This window comes from Excalfactoria chinensis, chromosome 5 (assembly GCF_039878825.1).
Source record: "Excalfactoria chinensis isolate bCotChi1 chromosome 5, bCotChi1.hap2, whole genome shotgun sequence".
In the NCBI taxonomy this organism is placed as follows: domain Eukaryota; kingdom Metazoa; phylum Chordata; class Aves; order Galliformes; family Phasianidae; genus Excalfactoria; species Excalfactoria chinensis.
In genome coordinates, this window is record NC_092829.1 from 6,570,223 (window position 1) to 6,594,937 (window position 24,715).

At 44.9% G+C, this 24,715-nt stretch overlaps 1 protein-coding gene across 5 annotated transcripts; it reads left to right on the forward strand.

Moving 5' to 3' along the window:
- Positions 1 to 23,149, forward strand: ZBTB1 (zinc finger and BTB domain containing 1). Of its 5 annotated transcripts, none has more exons than XM_072337864.1 (3): positions 3 to 434; positions 9,157 to 11,068; positions 20,913 to 23,149. In XM_072337864.1, the coding sequence occupies exons 2-3, from the start codon at positions 9,177 to 9,179 to the stop codon at positions 20,947 to 20,949; spliced, it is 1,929 nt and encodes a 642-aa protein (XP_072193965.1). In that variant the 5' UTR covers positions 3 to 434; positions 9,157 to 9,176; the 3' UTR covers positions 20,950 to 23,149. The 5 variants fall into 5 exon arrangements, with proteins under 5 accessions (XP_072193963.1, XP_072193965.1, XP_072193966.1 ...); XM_072337865.1 differs by having other exon boundaries at positions 9,157 to 10,896; XM_072337861.1 differs by having other exon boundaries at positions 9,157 to 11,237; positions 20,913 to 23,148.
- The last annotated feature ends 1,566 nt before the right edge of the window (positions 23,150 to 24,715 follow it).

Sequence of the window (24,715 nt, forward strand, 5' to 3'; positions counted from 1 at the left end):
AGGGCAGCTGTCACAGCGGGGGGCAGCGAAGCCGCACGCGGGGCAGCCCCGGCTGCGGCCCCCACCCCCGCGGGAGGCCCCGCTGCGCGCCGGGGGGTTCCCGAGGGAGCGGCGGGGGGCGAAGGGCGAGTCGCGTAGGGAGGGGGCGCGGGCCACCCCCGCCTCGGCGCCGCCGCCTCCGCGGCGCGATGGGAGGAGAGGGGAGCGCGGCAGGGAGCCGCCCGCCGGGCCCGGCATTGGCGCGGCGCAGCAGCGCTGGCAGCGGCGGGGCCGGGAGCCGCCGGCCGCCGAGGGGAGGGGTCCGGCTCCGTGCGGTCGCGGCGGAGCCGGCGCTGCGGCAGCGGCAGGCGCGGCGGGGCGGAAGTCCTTTGTTGCAGCGGCAGCGGCGGGAGCGGTGCGGGCAGCTCTCCCCCTCGCTTCGCTCTCGCTCCGCGGTAAGTGGGGCCGCGCGGCCCATCCGCCCGAGGGGGTCCGTGCGCGGCGCGGAGCGGCGCAGGGCTGGGGGGGGGAGCGGGGCGGCAGCTCCGCCGCCGGCGGGAGGTGGGAAGTGCCGAGCGGCTCCGGCCGCGGCGTGGCCCGACCCGGCCCGGCCCGCCATAGTGGCACCGCCAGGTATAGGGGCTCCCCCGGCCGGCCCTCGGCCGCCGCCGTGACCTTGCGCCCGGCGGGAGGGGACGGGCCGAGCCGGGCCGGCGCGGGGCCACGCGGCGCTGCGCTCCACCTGCGGGGCGGCGCGGAGGGGCCCTGCGGAAACGGCGCGGGGCGGCGGATGCTGCGCGGGGCGGGGAGGGTGCGGGGGCGAGAAGGGCACGGCGGCCGCGTTTCTGCGCTCGGGGCTCGGCGTTACGTTAAAGCGCCGCGCTCACGGCTGTCCGGCGCTCCGTGCTCCGCTGGGATTGGTGTGTTTTGTTGTTCCTTTTTTTTCTAATTTCTTTTTTCTTCTTCTCAATGTAAAGTTGAGTTGCGGCAGTTTCGCGCAGAGCGGAGCCGCAGTCCGCAGGGAACGCGGCACCCCGTCCCACCCCGCCGGACCGCGGTGCGCTCGGGGGGCGGCCGGGAACGGGGCTGGGGAGCGGCCGGGCACGAAAGGCGGCGGTGCCGACAGGCTCCTTCCTCAGCGCGCCCCGCACGGAGCGGCAGCGAACAGAGGAGAGGAAGCGGTGCCGCTCGGGGCCGCGTTCCTGTGTTGGTGTAACTCCGGTCCTCGACACGTCGGCGGTGCCGAGCGCGGCGCTGGGCTGACTGCCGGCTTCTGCCGCTGCGTGATTTCCCCGCGCTGCGACATCGCGCGGCGCAGACTGCTCAGCCAGCCGCGGCTGGAGCAGCGCCGTGTTCCGTAGGCATTTAATTACATTAAACAAACATTCCTTTAATTAAAGGTGTTTGTTTAACATTCCTCGCTGCAGCTCTTGGAAAAACCCGCACAGCCCTGGTGAGCGGGGCTGCCGTCTTTGGCCAAATTAGAAACCAGAGCTCTCCCAGCGCAGAGCCGGAGCCGTATGGGCACGGAGAGCAGGCAGGGCCCTGCGTGGCCGCGCGGTGAGCCGTGGCACATGTGGAGCCGGAGCAGCACGTCGCCTCGGTTGCACGTTGCCGGTAGCTGGTTTGGTGTTTGTACGGACGGGGCTGCGGCGGGGGTTGGGGAGCGGGGCTGTGGGTTGGTGCTGCAGGGGAAGCTTGGCAGAGCGTTTGGAAAGCCCCTTTTCCCAGGGGCAGGGAGGTTTGGGCTGTGTGGGGTAGGACCGTGAGCTGAGCAGATGTTTCAGCTCTGCTGGCACACATCCTCAGTCTTGTCACGGGCACAGGAGTTGGCAGTAATTACCATGAGAGTATGCTCAGCGTACTCATAGCGCGTGCATAGCATGGCATACTGTCCAGGGCTTACTCTGGGCTTTTAGGTGCTTTCACACTTGAGTGTGTGAGGTTAAGTGCTTTGTTCACATATGTCCATTGCTCACGGAAGCACTGAAAGTCCCGGATCCTCTGCAGGTACTTATCTGCTGCGTGGGGAAAAAGCTGCTTGGATCTGAGGCGGCCCTCTCTGCACCTTTCCCAGACCTTCACTGCAGAACCCGCTGTGCTTTAGTCAAGAAGCTTTGCCCAAGAAGACTTCAGCAGTTCGGTTTTTATATGTGCCACAAGTGTATTTCTAAGCATTTAGGACCAGAAAGTGCCAACATGTTGTCTGACCCACGTGTCACAAGGCGCTCTGCTTCGCTCATCTGCCTCCAGTGACTGTGCCAGCACACAGCCTGCATCAGCCAGGGATGCTTGTCTGGAAGGCACTTATTATCTGAGGGTCTTGGGAGAGGGCTGAACACCAGGCTGCCTCCTGAAGCTAAAAGGGCGAGTCAGAGAGCCCAGCTGGAGGCTCATCATCCAGCTGCAAGGCTTAAATCAGGTGTCAGGGTGTTCTTCCTCTAGTCTTTCAGACGTATCATTACTGTGTTGCTTCACCACCTTTTACAGCTGTGAAAGGGTCAGATAAATGGTGCCTGTGACTTTATAGAGCAGTTCCTGGTAGGTAGGAAGTTACTTAAAACACTGCATGCAGCTCTCGGCAATGCTTTGTGCTCCATAGGCATTGCCTGACATTGAGGTGGTAACTTTTAGGGTTTCAGTTCAAACTGTTTTCCTAACTTAGCTGCTCATCCTTTCCTGTCCTCTTATTCATCTCTTGAGGTGAGTGCTTAACTAAGACCGTGTGATGCCTTTTTAACTAATTATCAGCGTCTGACAATAGAAACCTGTTAAATTGTGAGGGTTGTTTCTCGTTTGTGAGCTCAGGTGCTGCGTCATTGGGGAGCTCTGTGAACTGATGGGGGAGTGAATGGCTCCCACCATCCTTGCCTTTCCCTGGTTCAGACCTAGCCCAGCTGCAGCTTGTTTCCATACACTGGCAACAAGGCATTTAACATCAGTTGATTCAGCTATCAGGATGTGCATGCTGATGAGTATCTGTGTCGTGGCAGGCAGCTTCACAGCTTGTGTGCCTGAAGGCAGCTAATGGAAGGACTATGGGAGGAGGATAAATTATAGCCGGTCCTTCCTCATCCAAGTAATGAAGCCTAATTAGACTTTCCCTGGCAGTACATGGAATTCTCATCACTTTTATTACGCGATTGTGGATCCTGCACTTGCAACGCAAGCTGCTGTTTGTCCATACCTGCTGTTGTGATGGACAGCAGTCACCTGTCCTCATGTTCTTTGCCTGTGTTGCAGAGTTTGCGTTAAATTGAGTGCCTTCTTGGACCATGCAGTGCTATGTCAGTCTCGGTGGCTTCCTCCTGTTAATGTGTAGATCAGACTTGCTGCCTGTCAGCAGCTCTGTAGTCAGCATAGCAGCTGAGCACCCAGGTTTCTCAGGCAGCGAACAGAGCTTGGATGTGCAGTGTGCGATTTTTTTCCCGAGCATCTTTATGCTGTCGTTTAGGAATCCACATTTTCTGATGTAGAATCTGGACCTGCGGAGGCAAAGTAATTCTTTAGGGAGGAGAGCTCCTGGGAGCCAGCATCGGGCCGAGATGTGGTGTGAGAACGGGATGGGGAATTTGCTTTCTGCTGCCCAAGCAGCCCATTTCTTTGGATAACTGGGCGTTGCTTCCTTGAGGTTTTTCCGTCTCATTTTCTATTAACACCAAATTCTCCACTCATTTCTTCTACTTTTGTCCAGCCTGCTCTTGGTTTCTGAAGAAAAGCAGCCAGCAACTAAGCATGTAAGCAGCCTGTTTTTGCCTGCTCAGCAGTGGAAATGCTGGGGTTTGAAAACCACCTACTAATTTTAGGAGCCGAGAGGCTCCTGAATCTTGAACCTTGTGGTACTTCTTTTTTAAAGACAGAGGAGTTAGTAAAAGAGCTTCAGCAGTCTCTTAAAGGTTTAAGAAGGAAAAGCTTGAAGTCTTCTTTTGTTTCTTGGATGTACTAAAGTGTTTTAAAACTAAACATCTGAGAGGAAGAAGAAAAGCATGGAGTTGTAATAAGAGCCTTTTCTTTCTGGTCCTTGGCTTCTAAACAGCACGCTCGGTTTGTGTAGTAGTGCAGCTTGGCTTGCTGGTGATAATATCTGAGTAGTAATTGTACCTGAGTGCTGATTCAAAAGGAAAACACCGTGGCGTGTAAGCAGCTTGAATCAAAGCTCCGCCACGTAAAAATAAACACGTAGCCTCCACACACGTTCTGTGCTTCTTAGAGTCTGGGGGTCAGACTGAAACTACCTGACTAAAGCATCTACGCTTCTCAGTTTCCTATCAGATGCTTTTCTAGTACTTTCTTTTTCAGACCACCTCTGAATCATTCGCTGTTGCTCACAGCGCGGCCCATCGCTGTGCTTACTGCTCTCATTGGGTGCTGCTGAAGACGGAGTGATGTAGGTGCCTGGTGGACCTCCCTGTGATGCTTTTGGCTGCAGTGTCCAGGTGCTTCATAAAAGCAGTGTGCTGGTCAGGCTAGTGGTCACCTTTCTTGTATTGAAATAGGAAGCAGAGTCAGAGGGGATCAGATGCACATTTGGATGGACAAACTCTGTGTGTAGAGCTTGAATTTTCCAAGGTCATCAGTGCTTAATACACACGGTGGTAGCTCCTGTTTGTATGAGGTACTGCTGATAGTTTGTATGAAGATGTTGGACATCTGAAAAAGCGCAAGCCAAAATACCCGAAGGTTAACACGACTTGTCCTGGCACTGACAGTGATGGGGTGCTGTTTTCCAAGCAGTGCTCTATCTTGTGAGATTTTCCTCTTCTCCTCCCCTTGCCCACCTCACCTCCTCCAAACCCTGTGCTAAATGAGCAGAGATCTCACACTGTACATGAAGAGCGCTGCTGCTTGGATCCATCCCCTAAGCAAATCCAGAGGGTGAGCCCAGTAAAGAAAGGAGCTTTTGGTAAGAGGAGTGCTGGAAGGTTACAGTGTGTACATAAAAGGTTGTTGAGTGACTGCTGCACTGGAATTGAGCTTAATTAATGTCTTGCGTATGCACTTAACTTTGAAACCTTTGGTTTCTTTTAGAAAGGATGTTTTTGTTCTAATGACTGTTTTCCTTCCAAAGAAAATCTCTAAAATAGTTTGCAACGTTGAACCACCCACATGGGTGACAAATGCAAATCTCTGACATTTCAGCAATTAAAAATAACAGGATAATGGTAAAGGATGGTTTTCTGAGAGCTCACTCTTGATGGGAGGATGTTTTTCAACAAACCTGTGATATTTGCTAGCAGCAAAGGAATGGCAGAATTCAGAGTTCAGTTCCAGCTCTGAATGGGTGAGTGTTGTGCTAGTTTTCTGCCTGTTGCCCAGTAAAAGTGTGTATGTATCTATGCTTATATATGGGTGTGTATGTAAAATATTCTTCCCTTCTGCCCTAGCACTTGGTTCTTCCCAGTCCCTTGCTCAGGTGGTTTCCCTCCCCCACGTAGATCCTCACTGCACCATCTTGTCTGCCCACGGCTGTTCCTGATCCCAAAGTCCTCCTCTCAGCTCAGCCTGTCCCTCCTTGCACTCCCTGAGCTCCTCCCTCACCTCCCTCTTACGCTTTGTGATCTGCACTCAGTTTCACTAAGCCCACTCCTTGCTGGGCTCTCGTCAATCAGAGCCAAGTGTTGCTCCCTTCTGGCTGCCAGGGATGCTGGAACACAGTGACACGTCGTGGTGCAGTGAGCCCCGTCACCAGGCTGTGAGTGGAGGTGGCACACAGCAGCCAAAAGGGTTTCCATGCTGCATGGGATGCCTTGGACAGGCCCCTGCACACAAAGGAGCTGCGTGAGGATGAAGTGTTCTCAACAGGGCTGTGATCTGAGGTTTTAGTAACGCACAGCAGTCTGAAGTGTAAACAAATCTATCATTTCTACCTTCTTCCCCTCCTCCTGTCTAAGCTTCTCGCTTGGCTAAATTTGTGTGGTGACAAAGAGCATCTCTAAGACGTGCCTCTTTCTCCCATATGAAGTCTGATTAACGTTTGTATCTGATTGATGTTTATACATCAAAGGAGGTGGGAAGCAAGTGGGTGAGGCCAGGCTCTCCTTTTGGTGCGTAGGGGCAGGACAAGGAGTAATGCCCTGAAATTTGAATGTAGGAAGTTGTGTACTAACACGTGGGAGAGCTTTACAGTGAGGGTGATGGAGCACTGGAACAGGTTGCTCAGAGAGGTTGTGGAGTCTCCTGTGGAGATATTCAGGACCTGCCTGGACAACTACCTGTGTGACCTATTGCAGGAACCTGCTTTAGCAGCAGGGTTGGACTCAGTGATCTCTCGAGGTCCCTTCCAACCCCTGCGATTCTGTGATGTCTCTCTCCAAAGGTCTTGCAAGAGAAAGTTGTTCGAGTTTGAAAGAAAGAGCAGTAATTTAGATACACAGAACCTCATTTTTGGTACTGCTTTAGCTGAAATTTTCTGGAAGAAACAAGTCCAAAGCACACGTTTCCCAAGGAAGCTTTTGCCTTTGCTGGTTGAAGTTTGTCAGAGTTTTAAATAGACCAACACAGGCTCTTGTAGTGGGAAGTGTTGGCAGCTGTAAATATATGGTTACACGCGGCAGGTTAATACAGCATACAGAGGAAGGCTGCCAGAACTTTCATTAACATAGATAACTTCAAACGCTCTCTATTTTAATACCTCCTTGTAGTACTACTGTGATGGAGGCTGTGTACACATCTGAGCACCTTATTGGCCTGACCAAGCTCAGGCTGGTTCTTTACAATACAGCGGTAGGAGAAAGGCATTACCGGTGGGTTATTTTTGCATATCAGGGCTCAAGTGCTGAAAGCTCTGCAAGAGTTTCTCTGTCAAAAGAGGAAATATGTTTCACTTTTTTTCAAAGAAGGAAACTTAGAGAGAGTGTGTTTGTGCACCGTCACTGCAGTGCCTGTCTTTCAGACTGATTTGAAATGCCCCTTTGCAGATGTGTGCAGATATTTGTGACCTCGCGTTGCTCTTTTGCTACTGGATTTCCAAATCTTAGGATTTGGAATTTGAAGTTCTCTGTTATTATGCAGTTGCTGGTCTTAATTCTTGATGAAATATACTGAATTGCGTTCGAGTATGTGATTAATTACCTGAAATACAAAACGCCTTCGCACTTGGAAGAATATGAAGTGCCCTTTAGACATTACTTGATATTGAAAGGTCTGTTATTCTTCTGAGAGACATCTGAAGTCATTCAGAAATTAAGACAGTTGTCAAGTTTTGGCAGAAAACATATGAAGCTGTTTCAGAGATTCTTCTGTTCTCACCTTCTGTAAGTTACTAAGGAAGCCATTGAGTGGATTTGATGTAACAAGCTGCGTTTCTGCAGTGGACATCATTGAGCCAGTCTGGGCAGAGAATTGTGATGTGCTTACCTTGAGTTCTGAGGCTGTAGGAATAAATGGGGGGAGAGAAAGAGCTGCCATTCAGGTGTTAATCATCAATATAAAACCAAATCTCAAGATCCCCATTGCCACATAAGGTCTTCTGCTGATAGTGATCCTTATGAATGGCTGTAGGATTGGCAGTAGGGAATATTGCTGGGCGGTGATGAGCATTTCCTCATCTAGACGGCTTGAATGCATTTTTTTCGGTGGCAGTCATTTGTGGAATGAAGGAGAACAGTGACTAATGTTAGATCTGCTACTTAACAGCCCAGGCAACACCTCTGATTCATGAATTCAGTGCTCATTATGGAATATAACTTCTCATTTTCCAGTCTCTAGGAGATAGGTGTGAGCTACCAGGGAGATGGTGGGGAGCATTTTGTGTGTGTTTTTGAGTTGTGGATGGTTGAAAGAACAGCGACAAATCAATCTGTGCATTTCATGGAGTCATAAAATGCAGTTTATACACGTTGTTTGCTAGCCTGTATCTTTTGTGTACAAATCTCTTACTGTTGTTTCTATTGCTTGCAATAACTTCTCAAAGTGTGAAGAATGCTCCTTTCTGCTTTAGGTCTGTCTTTCCAGTTTGGGTATTCCTTACCCTTTCTTTTGTTTTCTCAAAGCACCCTGTCCTGCTTCCTGTTTATTTAGCACACTTTATGCATGTCACTAAAGTGAGTAGGGAATAGCCTTACTTGGTTGCAGTTTGTCTTCTGTAAATTGAATGGATGGCTCCTGTACACCATGTATTTTTTATGGGTGTTTTTTTTTTTAACGAGAAGTAGAACATTTTCTTCCTCCTTCCTGTTAGCACAAGTTGGTCCTTTCATGTATAACGCTTCCCTGCACTTTCAGAACTTTGCTTCAGGTGTTCACAGTTCCTCACTGAGGCTTCACCTCTCAGTGTTGCCATCTCTGGCATTCTGGCCTTTAGTTCTTCATTAGCTTTTATTTTCTCGGTCCAGGCTCCAATCAAAGTGCTTTGCTTATATTAAATGAAGGAGTGGTTTTAAGAGGAGCTGGAGGCATGGTGTGCACCACTTCCTGCTTCTGTGCTGCCCATGTTGCACAGCGAGCCTGGTGACCGTCTGCAGCAGGCTTGTGTGGGACACGCTGCCCGCCCTGCGCTTCTGAGAATGCACCTGGGTTGCACAGCTCCTGGTTTGCTTGATATCTTGCAGATAAGGTTGAGAAGATCCCCAAGCCACCATAAATAACAAACAAGTGTGTAGATGTAGCCTGTGTGGATACTTCACTGATGTCTCTTCTGAATTTCCTTTAGTGGGGAGGGAAAGACCAGTTTGAGCCCATCCTTGTTGCCAGTAATGTGTTGCATCATAGGTCCTTTGGTCTGGCAGGTGAAAAAGGCAAGCTGAGACTCAGCAGTGGTTTCTTACAGTCAGCTCACCTTGTAGAGCTGTTGTCCCGGGGCTGTCTTGCAGAAGTCTGCCCTGTGAAGCTTTTGAAGTTCTGCATCCAGAATTCCTATCTGAAAATCTTGGCTGTAGGACTCTAAGATATATTTGCTAATTTATATTCTAGCAGTGTTGCCATAACTGGTGTTGTGGTGATTATGTTTATTCGTTTACTGGTCTTGTAAGTCTAGTGGTGAGAGCATGGGATTATGGATGTTTTCACTGGCATCAACAGTAGTTGTCAGCAAAGATGTCCAGACGGGAAATCGTACCACAAACAGCGTGAGAATAGGAAGAGATCTAGAGAGGGAAAAGACGGCGGTTCCTCTCTAAACTTAAATGTATTCCACTTCTTGCGCTTATGATTTTAACGGATGTCATCTTCTTTTTGCAGGGCTGTAATTGAAGTACAAGATGGCAAGAACCAGCCACAGCAACTACGTCCTTCAGCAGCTAAACAACCAAAGAGAGTGGGGCTTTTTGTGTGACTGCTGTATTGCTATCGATGACATTTATTTTCAAGCACATAAAGCAGTCCTTGCTGCATGCAGCTCCTATTTTAGAATGTTTTTTATGAACCATCAACACACTACAGCCCAGCTGAATCTAAGCAACATGAAGATTAGCGCTGAATGCTTTGATCTTATTTTGCAGTTCATGTATTTAGGAAAAATTATGACCGCCCCTGCCAATTTTGAGCAATTTAAAGTGGCCATGAACTATTTACAGCTCTATAATGTACCTGAGTGTCTGGAAGATATACAGGATACAGACTCGTCCAGTTTAAAATGCTCTTCTTCTGCTTCTAGCACCCAGAACAGTAAAATGATATTCGGTGTGCGAATGTACGAAGACACGCTTGCTCGAAATGGCAGCGAAACAAACAGGTGGGGCATGGAGCCGCCAAGTTCAACAGTAAATACATCCCATAACAAAGAGCCCGATGAAGAAGCTTTGCAGCTCAGCAGTTTCCCCGAACAACTGTTTGATGTCTGCAAAAAAAGCACCACGTCCAAATACTCTCACACGAAAGAGCGCGTGTCCCACTCACGTCGCTTCGGAAGGAGCTTCACCTGCGACAGCTGCGGGTTTAGTTTTAGCTGTGAAAAGTTACTGGATGAGCACGTGTTATCGTGCACCAACAGGCATTCGTACCAAAGTACCAGGTACTACGGTGCTGAAAAAATAGACTTCAATGAAAAGGACTCTGCTTCTAAAATGATCTCTACGCAAACAGACAAATACAAAGGGGATTCCAGCCAAGTTGCCGATGATTCTTCTTCTCCCGTGTCCAACGTTACAAGCAGGAAAAGCAGCACGGTGGCATCCGAGACGTCAGGTGAAGAAGGAAGTCGGGCCTCTGAGAGGAAGAGGATTGTCATCAAGATGGAACCGGAGGACAGTCCTGCAGACGAGCTGAAGGATTATAACATTATCAAGGTGACAGATAAAGACTGCAACGAGTCTTCTGATAACGATGACCTAGATGATGAGCAGGAAGAGCCTCTTTACAGGTACTACGTTGAAGAAGAGATGAGAGAGAAGAGAAATGCTCGGAAGACTTTAAAACCCCGTTTATCCATGGATGAGGATGAAAGAAGGTGTTTAAAGAGTCCGCGGCACCTTAGCAGGAAAGCTCCCTCCGTCCAGGAAGATGTGGAGAACGCTCCCTGTGAACTCTGTGGGCTGACGATCACCGAGGAGGATCTGTCCTCTCATTATTTATCCAAACACATAGAAAATATATGTGCCTGTGGCAAGTGTGGTCAAATACTGGTCAAGGGCAAACAGTTACAGGATCATGCACAGACCTGTGGAGAACCCCAGGATCTGACCATGAATGGTATCAGAAATTCCGAGGAAAAAATGGACTTGGAAGAAAACCCTGAGGAGCAGTCGGAAATCAGGGACATGATGTTTGCAGACATGCTGGAGGACTTCAGGGACAGTCATTTCCAAATGAACAGCCTTCAAAAAAAACAGTTATATAAGCATTCTGCCTGTCCTTTCCGATGTCCTAATTGCGGGCAGCGTTTTGAAACTGAAAACCTAGCGGTTGAACATATGTCCAACTGCCTGGAGCAAGATCTGTTCAAGAATTCCATGATGGAAGAGAATGAAAGAGATCACAGACGTAAGCATTTCTGCAATCTTTGTGGGAAAGGATTTTATCAGCGTTGTCACTTGAGGGAACACTATACTGTTCATACCAAGGAAAAACAGTTTGTTTGTCAGACATGTGGGAAGCAGTTCTTAAGAGAGCGCCAGTTGCGGCTCCACAATGATATGCACAAAGGAATGGCCAGGTATGTCTGTTCCATTTGTGATCAAGGAAACTTCAGAAAACATGACCATGTACGGCATATGATATCTCACTTATCAGCTGGAGAGACTATATGCCAGGTCTGCTTTCAGATATTCCCAAGTAATGAGCAACTGGAGCAGCACATGGATGTTCACCTCTATACATGTGGAGTATGTGGAGCAAAATTTAATTTGAGAAAAGATATGAGATCTCACTATAATGCCAAGCATTTGAAAAGAACATGAGCATAATCATACTGTTACAGCATTAAGTTGGCAGCAGAGAGAACACCAAAGCAAGGCATATACAGTATAGTAGATAAAAGCTAAAAAAAAAAGAAAAAAAAAAGTCTTTTTTTTATTATTATTTTTTTTAAGACCCTCTTAATCATAGGTGTCTAGGCTCATTAAGTATATAGCTTTGAAAAGCTTCATGTGTTTAATGATTACATTTTCACTGTTTCCTAATATCAGTTTCTGTTCTTAATTTTATTGTTTTACTAAGTAGATATACAAATCATTATTTTTAAACCTGTAGATTAAAAGCACAATGTTACCCCTTCACTGACTGCTATTAAACAGTTCTCGGATCCACGTCCGTAAGATGAGTGCTTTAATATTTCCACGTGTTGTTTCTTCATGTGAAAACTTTAGATCGCAACAATTAATATGCGAGAGCATTAATTGTTCATAGTCCCAAAGTTAATTAATTTTCAAAATGAAAAGAAAATGCAATGCCAAGAAATAATCCTTTGCTGTCTGACTGCTGTAAGGGCAGAGCCGGCCGCCCCGATGCTCAGCTTCTTGGCTATGTTGAAATTCACACCCCAGTGGTCAGAGCACATAGGCTCAGTTAAACCTTGCAGAATTGGACTGGTGTGCTCAAAGGGAAAGGGAGTTACTGGCTGTCGTGGTAACTGAGGAGTTTCCAAAAGAGTGGTCATTTTCCAGACTTGAAATTGTAGCAGAACTATAATGGGCGCTTCTGCCCTATGACTGACGTTGGCCTTTTGCTGGCTATCCTTACCCGCATGGGTCTATATAACCTGCTTATAACATACAAGGAAAGACTTGCTGTGGCGGATTGCTAGGAACGCAGAATTACAATGTGCATTGAAGACTTCATTTCTCAGCTTAGCTGTAAATGGGTGCCTTGTTGCTTTTGTTGGGAAGTTAAAAGCGGGATGGGTGTGTAGATAGTCCCATTGCTTGGGTGGGAGGGAAAGGGGGAGTGTGGCTCATGTCAACCTTAGCTTTTTTTTGTTTCTTGTTTTCATGATACTTTCTGAATGTTCTGTTGTTTTTGGTTTGTTTTTTTTTCAACAAGAAATATTAACGAGAAAAGACTGCAGAGTTTAATAAATGTAAAAGACATTTAATGCCTTTAAAGATTTCTTTCTGATTCCAGTATAGCCCTAATCTGTGTAGCCTGTCTCTTAATTTAACTGGATTTAAAAATACTGCTAAGTACCAGCTGGCATCAATTCAGTGGGGCAGTTTGGCCTTGGAGAGAACAACTGGCTTTGACTCGTAGGCACCAGCTGTCTAAATGTGAAGTGTATGGTTTTTAATGGGGGGCAGCAGGATCCTAATATGAAATGGTAGAGGAAACCATTACAAAATGAAGGCTAGTTGTACTTTCTCCTAGCAGATCTCGCTTTACCAACCAGGGTAGTAATGTGGCCTCCCACTGAGCCATGGACAGGGAAGTGATTTCAACCAGCTTGCATGCCAGTGGTGGGGCTGAGAGCAGGAGGAGCCAGGATCCCTTGTTTCTCAGGAATTAATGGGGTGGTGACCTTCCAAAGACTGTTTAGATAAATTGAAACAGTTCAGAATCTCCACTCTATCTAAATCTATCTATCTATATCAAACCGAGTACCAGTGGCCTTGTCTTTATTCAGCTTTAAATGTGAATCAGAACTTATCTTGTTGGTTTGACATGTGTTTCCCCTAAGACAAGGGAGTGGGGAAGGGCCCAGCCATAGGGCTGCAGGCCTGAGCTCCCTGCTGGCTCCCAGATGCTGCTTCATTTGCAGCGTGGGCCTGCAGCATTCTGCTGGAATTGCTCAGTCTTAGGTTTTCTTGAAGGTGTTGAAGTCAGCTGAGTCCCAAACGGCGCTGGAACTAAAAGCACTGCTGGTGTTAATGCACTCCAGCTCTTGAGTTAATTCCAAGTTTCTCTCTTACTAGAATTTTGTTACACACTTCCTATCCCAAACAGGACTGAAACTCACTGTGTAAGAGTTCAAAGAATAACCAGGATGGCTGTTGTAGCGCTCTCAGTGCTGGATTCAGTGGTAGAAAGGTGATTAGAGGGATCCATAAAGTGTTTGACCACCTGTAGCAGTGAAGTAGTTAAGCACTTGCTGTAGTAGAAGGTTTGGGGGCTAATACACGGCACACAGTTTCTCTGACACTCAGGTTCTCGCTTAAGATATCGGCTATGACTGAACTGGGAAAAGCAGCCAAGAGAGCTGAGGAGGAGCTAGAGGGTGCTGGGGAGCTGACAGAAGAGCCTCGTGGTACAGGGTGAGCTGGAGGAGTGGAAAGGCTCAGTGGAAGAGGGGGGAGGGCAAAGGCTGGAAGGGTCAGGTGAAGAGATAGAGCTGTGCAAAGGGAAGCAGAGGGAAAACATCCTAAAGGCAGCATAGAGGGGGAGCCTGGAGGAGTGGATAAAGTCCTGTGTATGCCTGTGAGACCAGAGTGAGTGTGACTTAGCTTGGCTGGGAGAGCTCTCAACCCAGGTGATCAGCTCACTATGGCACAAACTAGTAGTGCAGATGGTGTGCTTGCACTGGAAGGAGAGCATGGCACAGCAATGAATAGTTATAGATCTTGTTGAAAAGGAGGAGGTGACTTGTGCAAACTGAAAGATCATTCTGAAATACAGGGAAAGGCTAACAGTTATTTATGGACACTTCTGGTCAGGGTCAGGAGCCATTCTTTAAGATGCACTGGTCTGAACTTGACCCAAAAATGATTCACCAAAAGAACAAAATAACTTCCTAGCGTGAGTAGACCTGTCAACTACAGCAGTTAAATTTAGGAACTGTGAATGGTGGTATTTATGTGAGCTATCTGACTTCACAAACACTCTGTAATCTCTTTGTTTTTCAATTATAAGCTGTGTTGTAGTATCCTTTCAAAGGAAAGCTTGTTCCTACTGAACTTGAATGAATTCTTTCTCCTATTCTTGTAGAACCAAAGCAGTGCCTTGTTGTTCACAGGTATGCATGTCCAGAGTAAGGCTCAAAAAGCGCATGGACTGCACTGCAGGAAAGCTTAGAGTGGATCTATTTGTATTTAAGCAGAGCATAAGAGAATGACTTAAATAGCCCAACAGGTGATTGGGGAATACACAAGAACAAATCAAAGTCATTAAAGCATAAACAAGATGCCTTGCTTGCAAACAGATGCAGTAGCAAATGTTTATGGTAATGTGAAAGTATGGAGAGAAGAAAGGGTGGGTGCCATGCTCTCGAGGACAGAATGGGACGATGTCCACAGGGATGTGAAATGGTGTTTCAGCCCTCCTGCTATGAGGGTAAAGTACTCTGTGGAAACAGAACAGAAGCACATCTGACAAACAATATTGCAGTTACGATATCCTAGAAGTCTTACTGTTACTTGAAAGATAATGAAGGGGAAGCAAAAATACTGAAGTCGGAATCCTGTTTCCCCTAAGAAATTTGTACTTCTCAGTCATGTTAACATAGTTCCTTTCTGTTCCCTTCCTGCGCTGTTTGAAGATGTAGCATATAAGACCCCCTAAAAAACATGAGGATCTTGAAGGTTGGACATGTATATGCATTGCACTGGACAAAGCAAAGCCAGAAAGAATTAAGGACGCTATTTTAAAAGGGTTTTGCTATTTTTATTTTTAGAGGATCTCTCTCTGTTCTGCTTTTTTCCTCATTTTGGCAGTGGTGTGAGTGGCAGCCTGAGAACTGTTAGTAGCTAGCCTAGATATTAGCTTTCAGGATTACCACAACTTAAAAAGAGAGAATTGGTGAAGACCTGGAATGAGCTTTAAAATACAACAAAGGCTCTCAAGCTTCTTTTTCAGTATCAAAGGAGATATCCAAATGTTTAAATATGAGTGTGTGTGTGTATGTATATATGTGTATATATATATATATATATATATATATACTTGTAAATACTTACTGGCAACTCGCTAATTCGCAGAATATTTTCATTTGTGTACAACAGTATTTGTAGCTATCAGGTCCATGGAGAAATCTTGATTTGAAAAGAATATCACAGAATTCTAAGAATTTGTACTTTTACTGGGGGTCTGTGCTATTTAATATATACAGTTAATGGAGAAATTAGAAATTGGCATATATATATACATATATATATATATATTTTTTTTTTTTAATTAAAAGCTGAAGACTGAAAGTCTGCTGTCCTGGAGAATATATTAAAGTATATATGGTTATAAAAGCCAATACTTTGCCTGCACTGCTGTATTTGAACACACTAGTACCAAAACTTCAGGTGTGTCTCAGCTTTTGCTGAGGATGTAAGTTTGTTCCTGATGGTGTCACTTTGAGCTCTGTGGGTTCCTTCCTCCCTGCCACATAGTTTCAGCTCTTGTATTGCTTGCGTGCTGCCTTCTCCCTTGTCAAAAGGCACGTGTCTATGTGGGTTGACAATGAACAGGGTCAGACTACAAACTTTTTGTTTTCTTGGGCTGGATCGTTTCCCTGTTGCAGTTCCTTCTCTATCTCAACAGAAGTGGTGGCATGAGGAGAGAAATGAGTGTGTATGTGGGGGGGGGGGATCTCATTTACCTACATGATCTCTGTCAGAACTCAAAGCATGGCCTGCAGCAGGGGGTTGTAGCTTGGTGATCCTTGAGGTCCGTTCCAAGGCAAGCCATTCTGTGATTCTGAGCTGCTTAAGTAAGTCTCTGTCTCCCCCCAGCATCTTCATAGAAGCTGTATTCCTAATTCCTCTCCTATTTCCCGATAAGGAAAAAAGGCAGCCCAGCCTCTTACATACAGATGAGACACATCTATGCTATCTGCCCTCTTTATGAGCATTGGAAACCTTCCTGCGTTCAACTCACCCCACAAATATGCTCTGGAGCTTTCTTCGTCTTTCTTGAAATAGCCGACGCAGAGCTCTGTGCTGGGTTACTGCGGTTGGACCAAGGCCAGGAATGAGCTGGGCCCCTCGGCCAGCCGAGCGCCAGGACCTGCTGCCACCTCCCTCTGTGGTCTCTGTGCCCTGCAGCTCCAGATGTGCTGCCCACAGCTGGGCACAGCTAACACTGCCCTGTTGCTCTCCCTTCTCCCAGCGTGCTCTCCTGTATTTTGGTGCTAACAGGAGACGGTCCTGTTTTGTTCCAATGCTGGAAGCTCAGGAGCAAAGTGAAGCTAAGGGGATAGCATCCCCCTATATATCCCAGTGTAGAAGTTAGGAACACGTTTTTAAAAGCGGGCATTTCTGTAGTTCTCAGTAGCTCTAAACCAGTTTTCTGCATTTTTGTCCAATTTGGAAAAACCTCCCGAACTGTTCTTGCGTTGCGTTCTTAAGGAATGCTTGTAGGTTGAGGTTTTGGAGGGCGAGATGCCAAAAAGACAGGACATTTTAATAGTGCCTTCTGCCACCGATGTATGGAGCTGCTTCTAGGATTCTGGAAATCACTGTCATTTTATCATGAAGGAAGACAAACCCTAATTTGTACCAACAGCAGAGCACATGACTCAGGAGTCAGCTTGTCGTGACTATAAATGTTCAGGCCCGAGACAAACAGAGCCCATGTTCCTTTTTGTACGCTTGAAATGACCGCTGCTAGCTTTACAAGAGAGATGCTATCAGATCATCCTTTGGGTCATTTTTGCCCTTCAGTATCTTTTTTTTTATTATGATTATTTATGTTGTTGGAAAACAATACTGTGTTTCATAGTTCTAAAGACACTGTTTCATGTTGCTTTCCCTCTAAGTAGTTGAGTATGTATATTTGATGTTTCTTCTTGATGCATGGAGGAACATACTGAAACTGCAGTGAGCGAGCAGTCAGAGGCCAGGTTTTAACTGCTCTTTTTATGTTCTTTTTTGTGTAGCTGGCATGCTGCCCTTCATCCCCAGCACCTACAATTTCAGAAGTGTTCACTGTCTTTCATTCTCTTGCAAGTCAGAAGGTAGCTCTGTTCTGCACGATGGTTGCGTGCCCCATGTTAGTGATCTTGTTATAAAACACGCGTCTGTCTCATGATGGATGCAAGTTGAACTTCTACTATCCACAGAGAACAAACAGGTTTAATCTTCTCCTGCGCCTTCTGGCCTGCTAAAGCTGTAGTAATTTTTCTTGCAGCTATAACCACAGAAACAATGCTGCTTCTAGCATTTCCTGTGAGAGAAAATATGTAGCCTTTTTAGGGCTGGTCAAGAATTTTCCTCTCAATGACAAACTGCTGATGCTGGTTATTGTGTTCACTCGTACCGTGATTTGTATCGATGAGATTTTTTGTGTGTATCTATCACTTGGAAATGAGACACCCAAGGATAAGTACGCCTTGTGGTTCTGTAGACATCCCAAGAATCCTGACAGGGAATGAGAAGGCCTCAGAGGCCTCAAAATCCTGTGAGTTGTGTGGACAGTAGGAACTCTACTGGGGAATCTGGGGCTGTGCAAATCCCTGTTTTCCTGGCCTGTGAGGCACAGCGCCGGCGGTGTCAATGCGTTGCCAAAGTCTCTGCAGCAGTTCTGTTGTCAACGTGAAAAATGCTCGAATCAGTCTTTTTTCATTGCTGCCCCCTTTTTTCCCCTGTCACAAGGTTGCTATTTTAAAAAGTCATCCTTTTGGATTTTCTGTTTATACAAAGTATAAACTTAGAGATGGAATCTAGAATATCCCTCCTTTGGGAGAAGGAAAGATATGGTAGCACTGTAGGAGGGAATGCAGGATAGGATCCCTGGGAACTGATTAAGAAGTTGTCTTAGTACCCTCCTACAGCCCAGGAGAGAGCTCAGATCTCCGAGATGCATTGCTATCAAGTAGATTAAACCTCATTTATCTACACTGTTGTGAAGCACATGTGCCAGCTACTGTCTGGGTGCCTGGAAGTATGGGGATAAGCCCCACCTAGTCTGCTTTCAGGCAGGGTTGTGTTTCACTTAAATTCAGCTGGTTTTTGCAGACATGGTCAATTCTGCTACAGAGACAGAGCTCCTGATGAACTGTGACTTAAAAACTGAAAGAATATGTCTATTAAGACATAATAAATATCTCAGTAATTATTGCTGTTCTTTCTGCTTTATTTTGCCATGCAAACAAATAGTTAAATAGTTCAAAGTCAGTTTTCTTTGGAGAATGTTTATTTGATTGAGTTCAGTGTGGCTTAGACCCCAAATAAAAATACTAATTTCAAACAGAGCACTGCTATAAAAGTAGAAATAGTCTGTGGCCTTCTAGACCTCACAAACTATGTTGGTTTGTTACAGAGTCAAAACAGAGATGTCCCTTAAAACACATACACATTAACTCGGTGTCTTTCATCCACCACAAGCTTTTATCTCAGATCTGCTTTTCTCCTTGGTTGTTAGAGCTGTGCCCAAATCCCCGAGATCCTGGATGAATTACAGACAACTCAGCAAAAAGCAAATATGGTATGAATGGACCATCCAGCTTTGATTATTAGAGAACAGACTTTGAGAGCTACTGCTCCTATTTACTAAACTTACAGTGCTGCATCCTTTGGATTTTACAGCAGAGCTTGTCTTCCCTTCTAGATCCCCTTTACTTCCAGAAAGTAGGGTGAGGAAGAACGCTGTGAATGCTTCTCTTTTCATAGTTGTTTATTCTTCCATGTCCTTAGCTGCCTGAATCTTCCGATTTCTAATATATATGCTAAGCATTAAAAAAGCACTGCTGGTTTGTGTTCAGATAGGCCAAGTTCAACCACTTAATCTGACAGTCAAACCCATGCAGATGCTAGTAGTACAGGAACTTGGTATCGAGCCAAATATGGAGAGTTACCTTTGATCTGCCTCCAGATTCCCCTTTATTTGTAAACATCTCGCTAATCACAGACTTCCTCCGACTTTTATGAAGTGGAAGAGACGGCATCCTTTGTAACATCTATGAAGTGTTTTAACTTTGCAGATGTTCGTGGATTTGTGCGATGGGACGTAGGAGCTCCATCTGGCGGCTAACTTAAAACGTGCGCGTTTCTATTTAAGATGGATCATTTCTGCAGTTCAGCTGAGTTTAATGTGTGAAGAGCACATAAGCAGATCCTCTTTGCGTTCCTAAAGCTGCTTCTATTTTTAGGGTAGCCAGAATTTTTTAGAGTCTGGAAGGAGGGCACAACATTTTACCTCTAATCTATCTCACTGTGGGCTGCAAGCTACTACCAGTGCCAGCAGCACTTTGATATTCACAGCTCTGTACGTACACCACATGACTACAGTTGGAACTAATTTATGGCCTTTTTTGCAGTTCTATCAGAAAAAAATGTGATTTAATGTTCTCAGGCAGCTCACCTTCCCACGCTCGGAGGTGGTCCCGCGCAGCATAGTCGCTGTATTTGAGGGAAGCAACGTGAAGATTCTCAGTCGTGCCACATGAGCTGTGTGTGACCTACAAGTAGCAGAAATATTTGACTGTAAAATGCAGGGAAGCACCGAAATAAATACTGCTATTAAACACGGATATTAATTAAATGTTGTTATTAAAGATTGATATTGCCTGGGGGAAATGCTTTATTAATTTATAAACAAAAAAGATGCATTTTGTGACCTTAGTCAGGTGAGAGATACTTTGGGATAACAGCATCAGTCCAGTATATTCCCCTCCAAGATTCAAAGAGTGTATTAGGTGGCTACACTGACTAACAGCCCAAAGGTGTGCTAGGAAATTCAGCCCTGAGCTGGCCTTCAGGATGCTCCAGCATGTGGACAGGGCTGATAAACCTGGCTTCACTTGCAGCCTGAAAGCCATTCCTGCTCTGCAGTGCAGATGCAACCACAACACTGCTACAGTGCATGTAGAAACACCAAGTGCAGTTATGTGGAAGTGGGACAGTTGTATACTTTGTGCACAGTGATTTCCACAGCCAGAGGAAGAAGTCAGCGTACCATGAATAAAAATCTCAGAGGATTGCCTTTAGAAGTTGCATCCATGTGTTCCCAGTGTCTTAACTGTTCCTATCAGACACAAAGCTGTTCACGTTTGTCATGTTAGTGTGGCCCAAAGAGATGGGAATTGCAAACATTTATATCATTGAGCTGCATTTAACCCAAAATGATAATTCTGGGGGAGGTAAAGTAAATGTCTAATAATCACCTCTAAATTTGGCAAGTAAAATAAACAGAAACGAGTAAAGGGGCAAATACAAAGCAGTGGGAAGTATTCCCGAGTGGTGGGTGTTCCAAGCTATGAGAAGTCCAGGCTGAAGTGAAATAATACTTAAGTAATTTTTGAACATTCTCTAAGCCAAGCCATAAACCACTGCTGGAAAGTTACACATGCAGTAGCAAAAATAACCTCGGAGGCTACGGAACTGAAGGTTTTCTTCAGCAAGCCTTTAGCTGTTTGGAAAATGAAAGGTAAAGGAGGAAGAAACAAATGAAAAGTTTCTGAAACAAGACCAGAACGTTGTTTACGGTTGTGTTTTGCTGGGGTAGAGGTTGAAGGAAAGGAACCATAGAGCTTTTAAAGAGTTCCCTTCTGTGGTGGGTGTTCTCAATATAACTGAAGGATAGTATTTAGAACAAAACCACACCACGGTGAGGTGGGAGGGACCACATCATGCTAGCAAATATAGTACTAGAGTGTGGGCTTCTGACTTTTAATATTTTTCTTGCATTTCTTTTCTGCATGGCAGTAGTGAAATAGGGACTTCTAAGCTTCTGAACAACTGAGAGAACCAGGTTTGAAGAAGACATGAGGAAGAACTGTCGGCAAAAGATTTCATAAAAACTCAGAACCACGTGTGCCAGATCTGAGTTGGCACCACCTTTGCTATTTTGACATACTGAAGCAGTCGCAAAAGGCACCAAAGCAGTCAAATTAGAACCCTCAGTAATTGTTTTGGACTCTTCTCTGTATTACAAAACTTACTTCCTTGTGACTATTATTTACACCTGTCAAAAACAAATTTGAAGTCTCTTTCATGGAGCAGACAGCCAAAAGAGGCAGATGCCAGGTGTTAAGGGCTGCGCTGAAATGAGCTTGCAGAATCTGCTGTTCATATTGCTGCCGTGCTGCTTGTATGAAACGAGGCTTATTAGAGTTTCTGTCAAAAACTGTTCAGACTTTTTAGCTTTAAAGTTAAAAGTATGTACTTACGAACTAAAAGTCACGCGTTTTGTCAGACAGTTACAATGCTAAACTGACGAGTGTTAGAAGAGAGGGGAAAAAATGTTTTAGTCTGAAATACAAAGTGAAAAAAAAAAACCAAAAAAACACAAAAAAAACCCAAACTTAAAAACTGAGCACAAAGGGTCTCTGAGGAAGGAAAGGATGGTGAGAAAGATCCAGCTGACCTGACTCCCTTTGCTGCCATGATCATCACATACAAGCTGAAGAGGACCGTCCCTGGAGCTCAGTGCTTATATGCGGAGTGTAAAGAAATGGTGCTCTGGTCTTGTTACAAGGATGTGAAAGATTGTGACCAAGGAGGAGATGAGTAAACATGCAATAATCTTCACAGGGCGCAGTGTGCACCATGTTCTGGATCTGTACCTTGAAAAAGCTGGTTTGAAGAAGAGAATCAGGCATTCATGTTCAGATTTGAGTAATTTAGCAGCCCTGATTTTTCTACCTAGATTAATGGGAAGCGAACGAGCAAACAAAACAAAACAATGCAGTAAATGGTCAAAAACAGGCCCAGCATGGCTTAAAAATATATATATTAGTGATTTCTTTTGCTTCTCCAGACAACTGGATCAAATTGATTCATGTAAGCAGACTAAACATGCTGACCTATATTCTGCTGTAGTTATGCATCTTACTAATTCTACTTATGACTATAAGAGGATGTTTTATTGTTTAGTATAACTGTTATCTCAGTAAGAATCTGTCTGCAATTTCATTTATAATTGGCATTATTTTCATTACTGTTGTTATGAAGTATGTAAAATATTGTCTGTATTGCAGCTTGTACAGGGCATGTGTCTGTGCTTGCTTTACTCTCCTTGAGTTTATAAAATTGCTATACAAATGCAAGAAAAGATGTCCAGGTATCTTTGAATGTTGTTCCCTAATCTGATTTCAGAGCCCCAAACTTTTCAGCCTGTAGGTGTTTAAGGAGTCGGCGGTATTAACACAAAACATCTCCAGAATAAATACAGGGCTTTTAAAAGTCTACGGTACAGGACTGGGATGCTGATGCTGCTGTCCCAGTGGCAGTGCTAGAGCAATGGGGAAGACAGTGAACATCCAGAAAATGCAAGATATTACTGGGGCCTCCTGAGAGAGAAGGCTCATTATAGGTGGGAACTCTAATAGCAAATGTGATGTCCTTTCCATAGAGAGGAGGAAGCGCCCTCACAGTAGGACTACTGCAAAGCAGAGAAGAGAAGGGGACTGTGTCTGTAGTATCACCTAAAGATAGGCCTTGAGCTATTTAGCTTCTTTTGTTTGTTCATTTTTAAGCAGAGGACATCTAGAACAGGCTCTGACTGTTCTGTAACTTAGCAATTATTTGTAGTCTGTGTAGAGAGTATCAGTGAAGACATGCCAGGTTAATTTTCGTCATCTTTAAAGCTTAATCTATGCTTCAATGCAGTATCTTTAATAAAATGTTATTACGAGTCTGCTTATTATTTTTATTTAATTCCATTTTACAGCTGAATTAATAACAGTTCCAGCAACAGGGTGAAGTTCCAGTTACCATCAGCTTCATCTGCTCCTGCATTTTTCCCACTCACCTAATAAGAATGACAGTATCAAAACCTGAGATGAGTAAAAATCACATAACACAAGAGAAATTGACAGCACTGCTGTAGCTCAGTTACCTCCAAAAATGTTCACACTAAGCAGCTAACTGAATCAGAAAGATATCTCAAATTGATGAGCATGAGGTATTGTGCTTTCCTTATACCATTTTCCTTGTTTAAGACTTAACATCATTTCCCAGCTTTACAGTTAATAATTAGAAGCCAATAGTTATAGTCTAATTAATGCAATTCATGGCTGTTCTAGCCAAAAATGTTTGTTTTCATTCACTGAGCACCTGTACAAGTATCCCTTTTATGTATTCAAACAAGACCAAGCAGAATTGGTCTTTAAGTATACGAGAAGATATTAGAATTTGAAGTGATCTTAGCAAGGTGCAGATATGACATGAAAATATATGATGCTATTTAGCAGGAGCAAGTGCAATTTGCAATTATTAGTAAGTAAATGAACAGCTGCTTCATTTCCACTGAAAAGAATATACGTGTTATTTTGGATCGAGTTCTGAGAACGACTGCAACATCATGCTGTTGCAAATAAAGGTGAAAATGACAACATCAAAACAGGAGTATAATGTGCTCCTTCAGAACTGCTAAGGCGTGAGTGAGCGATGTCTCCTGTTTTGATTACAGCCCTTGAAAATGAAGATACAAGTTGCATGCAGAGAACCCAGGAGAAAGCAATGTGAATGTCAAGAAAACACTGCTTTGAGGGCAGACCGAAGGATTTTAGGCCATCTTACAGAAGAGATGTTGGAGGGGAAACAACATAATTTTCACATCTGTAAAAGCAATGGGCAAAGAAAAAACAGAAGAGTGTTCTCTCATATCCACAATCAATGGTTGGTTTAAATTGCAAGAAAAGAGACTTTAGACACAAAAAGGCAGACTAGGTGACCTGTTGAGGTCCTTTTCTGATCTGATTCTATGATTACTCATAAACCAGCTGCTCTAGGGTCCTTTATTACTGCCAGTAAGATAGCACTGTCTGTTAGAAAAGGAGGCTGCAGTTATAAGTAGTGTGGAACGGAATGCCTGAATTGCACAAGGCACCAGTTGATCTAGTTAGTATCAGTGATACCACCCTCAGCTTTCAATCGTTCCTCAGCAAACTTTCAGACGTATATGTAAGTAGGAGCGCCTTAAAACCATTATAAAATAATTATTCCTTGAAACACCAAGGGCTGGTTTGATCAGTGTTACAGATTTTCTTCATTTTGTTGAGCCTCCTCACTTCGATACAGCCCCGCTCCCCCATTTGTATAATTTGCAGAAAACTTAATATACCAACATGCAGATTTTATTTTTCATGGGAAAAAAGAAAAAAAAAAGAAAAAAGGCACTTAAGAGAAAACATGAATTGTGGTTGTCTTTCAAATAAAAGAACATCTACGTGCAAAAAGTATCTAAAGACAAAATAACTCCAGAAGTCCCATGGTTCCCCCCACACAAACTACTGTTTTTAACACAATAGAACCTTGGCAGAAAAATCTGTTGTCATTTCAAACACCGGTGGTTCTTGTCTGCATTCCAATTACCTTCATAGATTCAAAAATAGACACGAGATGACAAAATGGCAGTGATGAAAGGGCTGTATGATCAAGTATTATTTGTTCTTGGAACAATCACTGCTTAGATTTCTCTGTGCTGGGTGATACACTGTAAAATAATTCACTGATGCTCGCCAGTACAAATTGATTTATGCTGGTTTCTGAATAGTTTTGCAAAT

Bases quoted from the DNA above. Each gene is read 5' to 3' on its own strand.
- ZBTB1 (XM_072337862.1), top strand. From the start codon at position 9,177: ATGGCAAGAACCAGCCACAGCAACTACGTCCTTCAGCAGCTAAACAAC.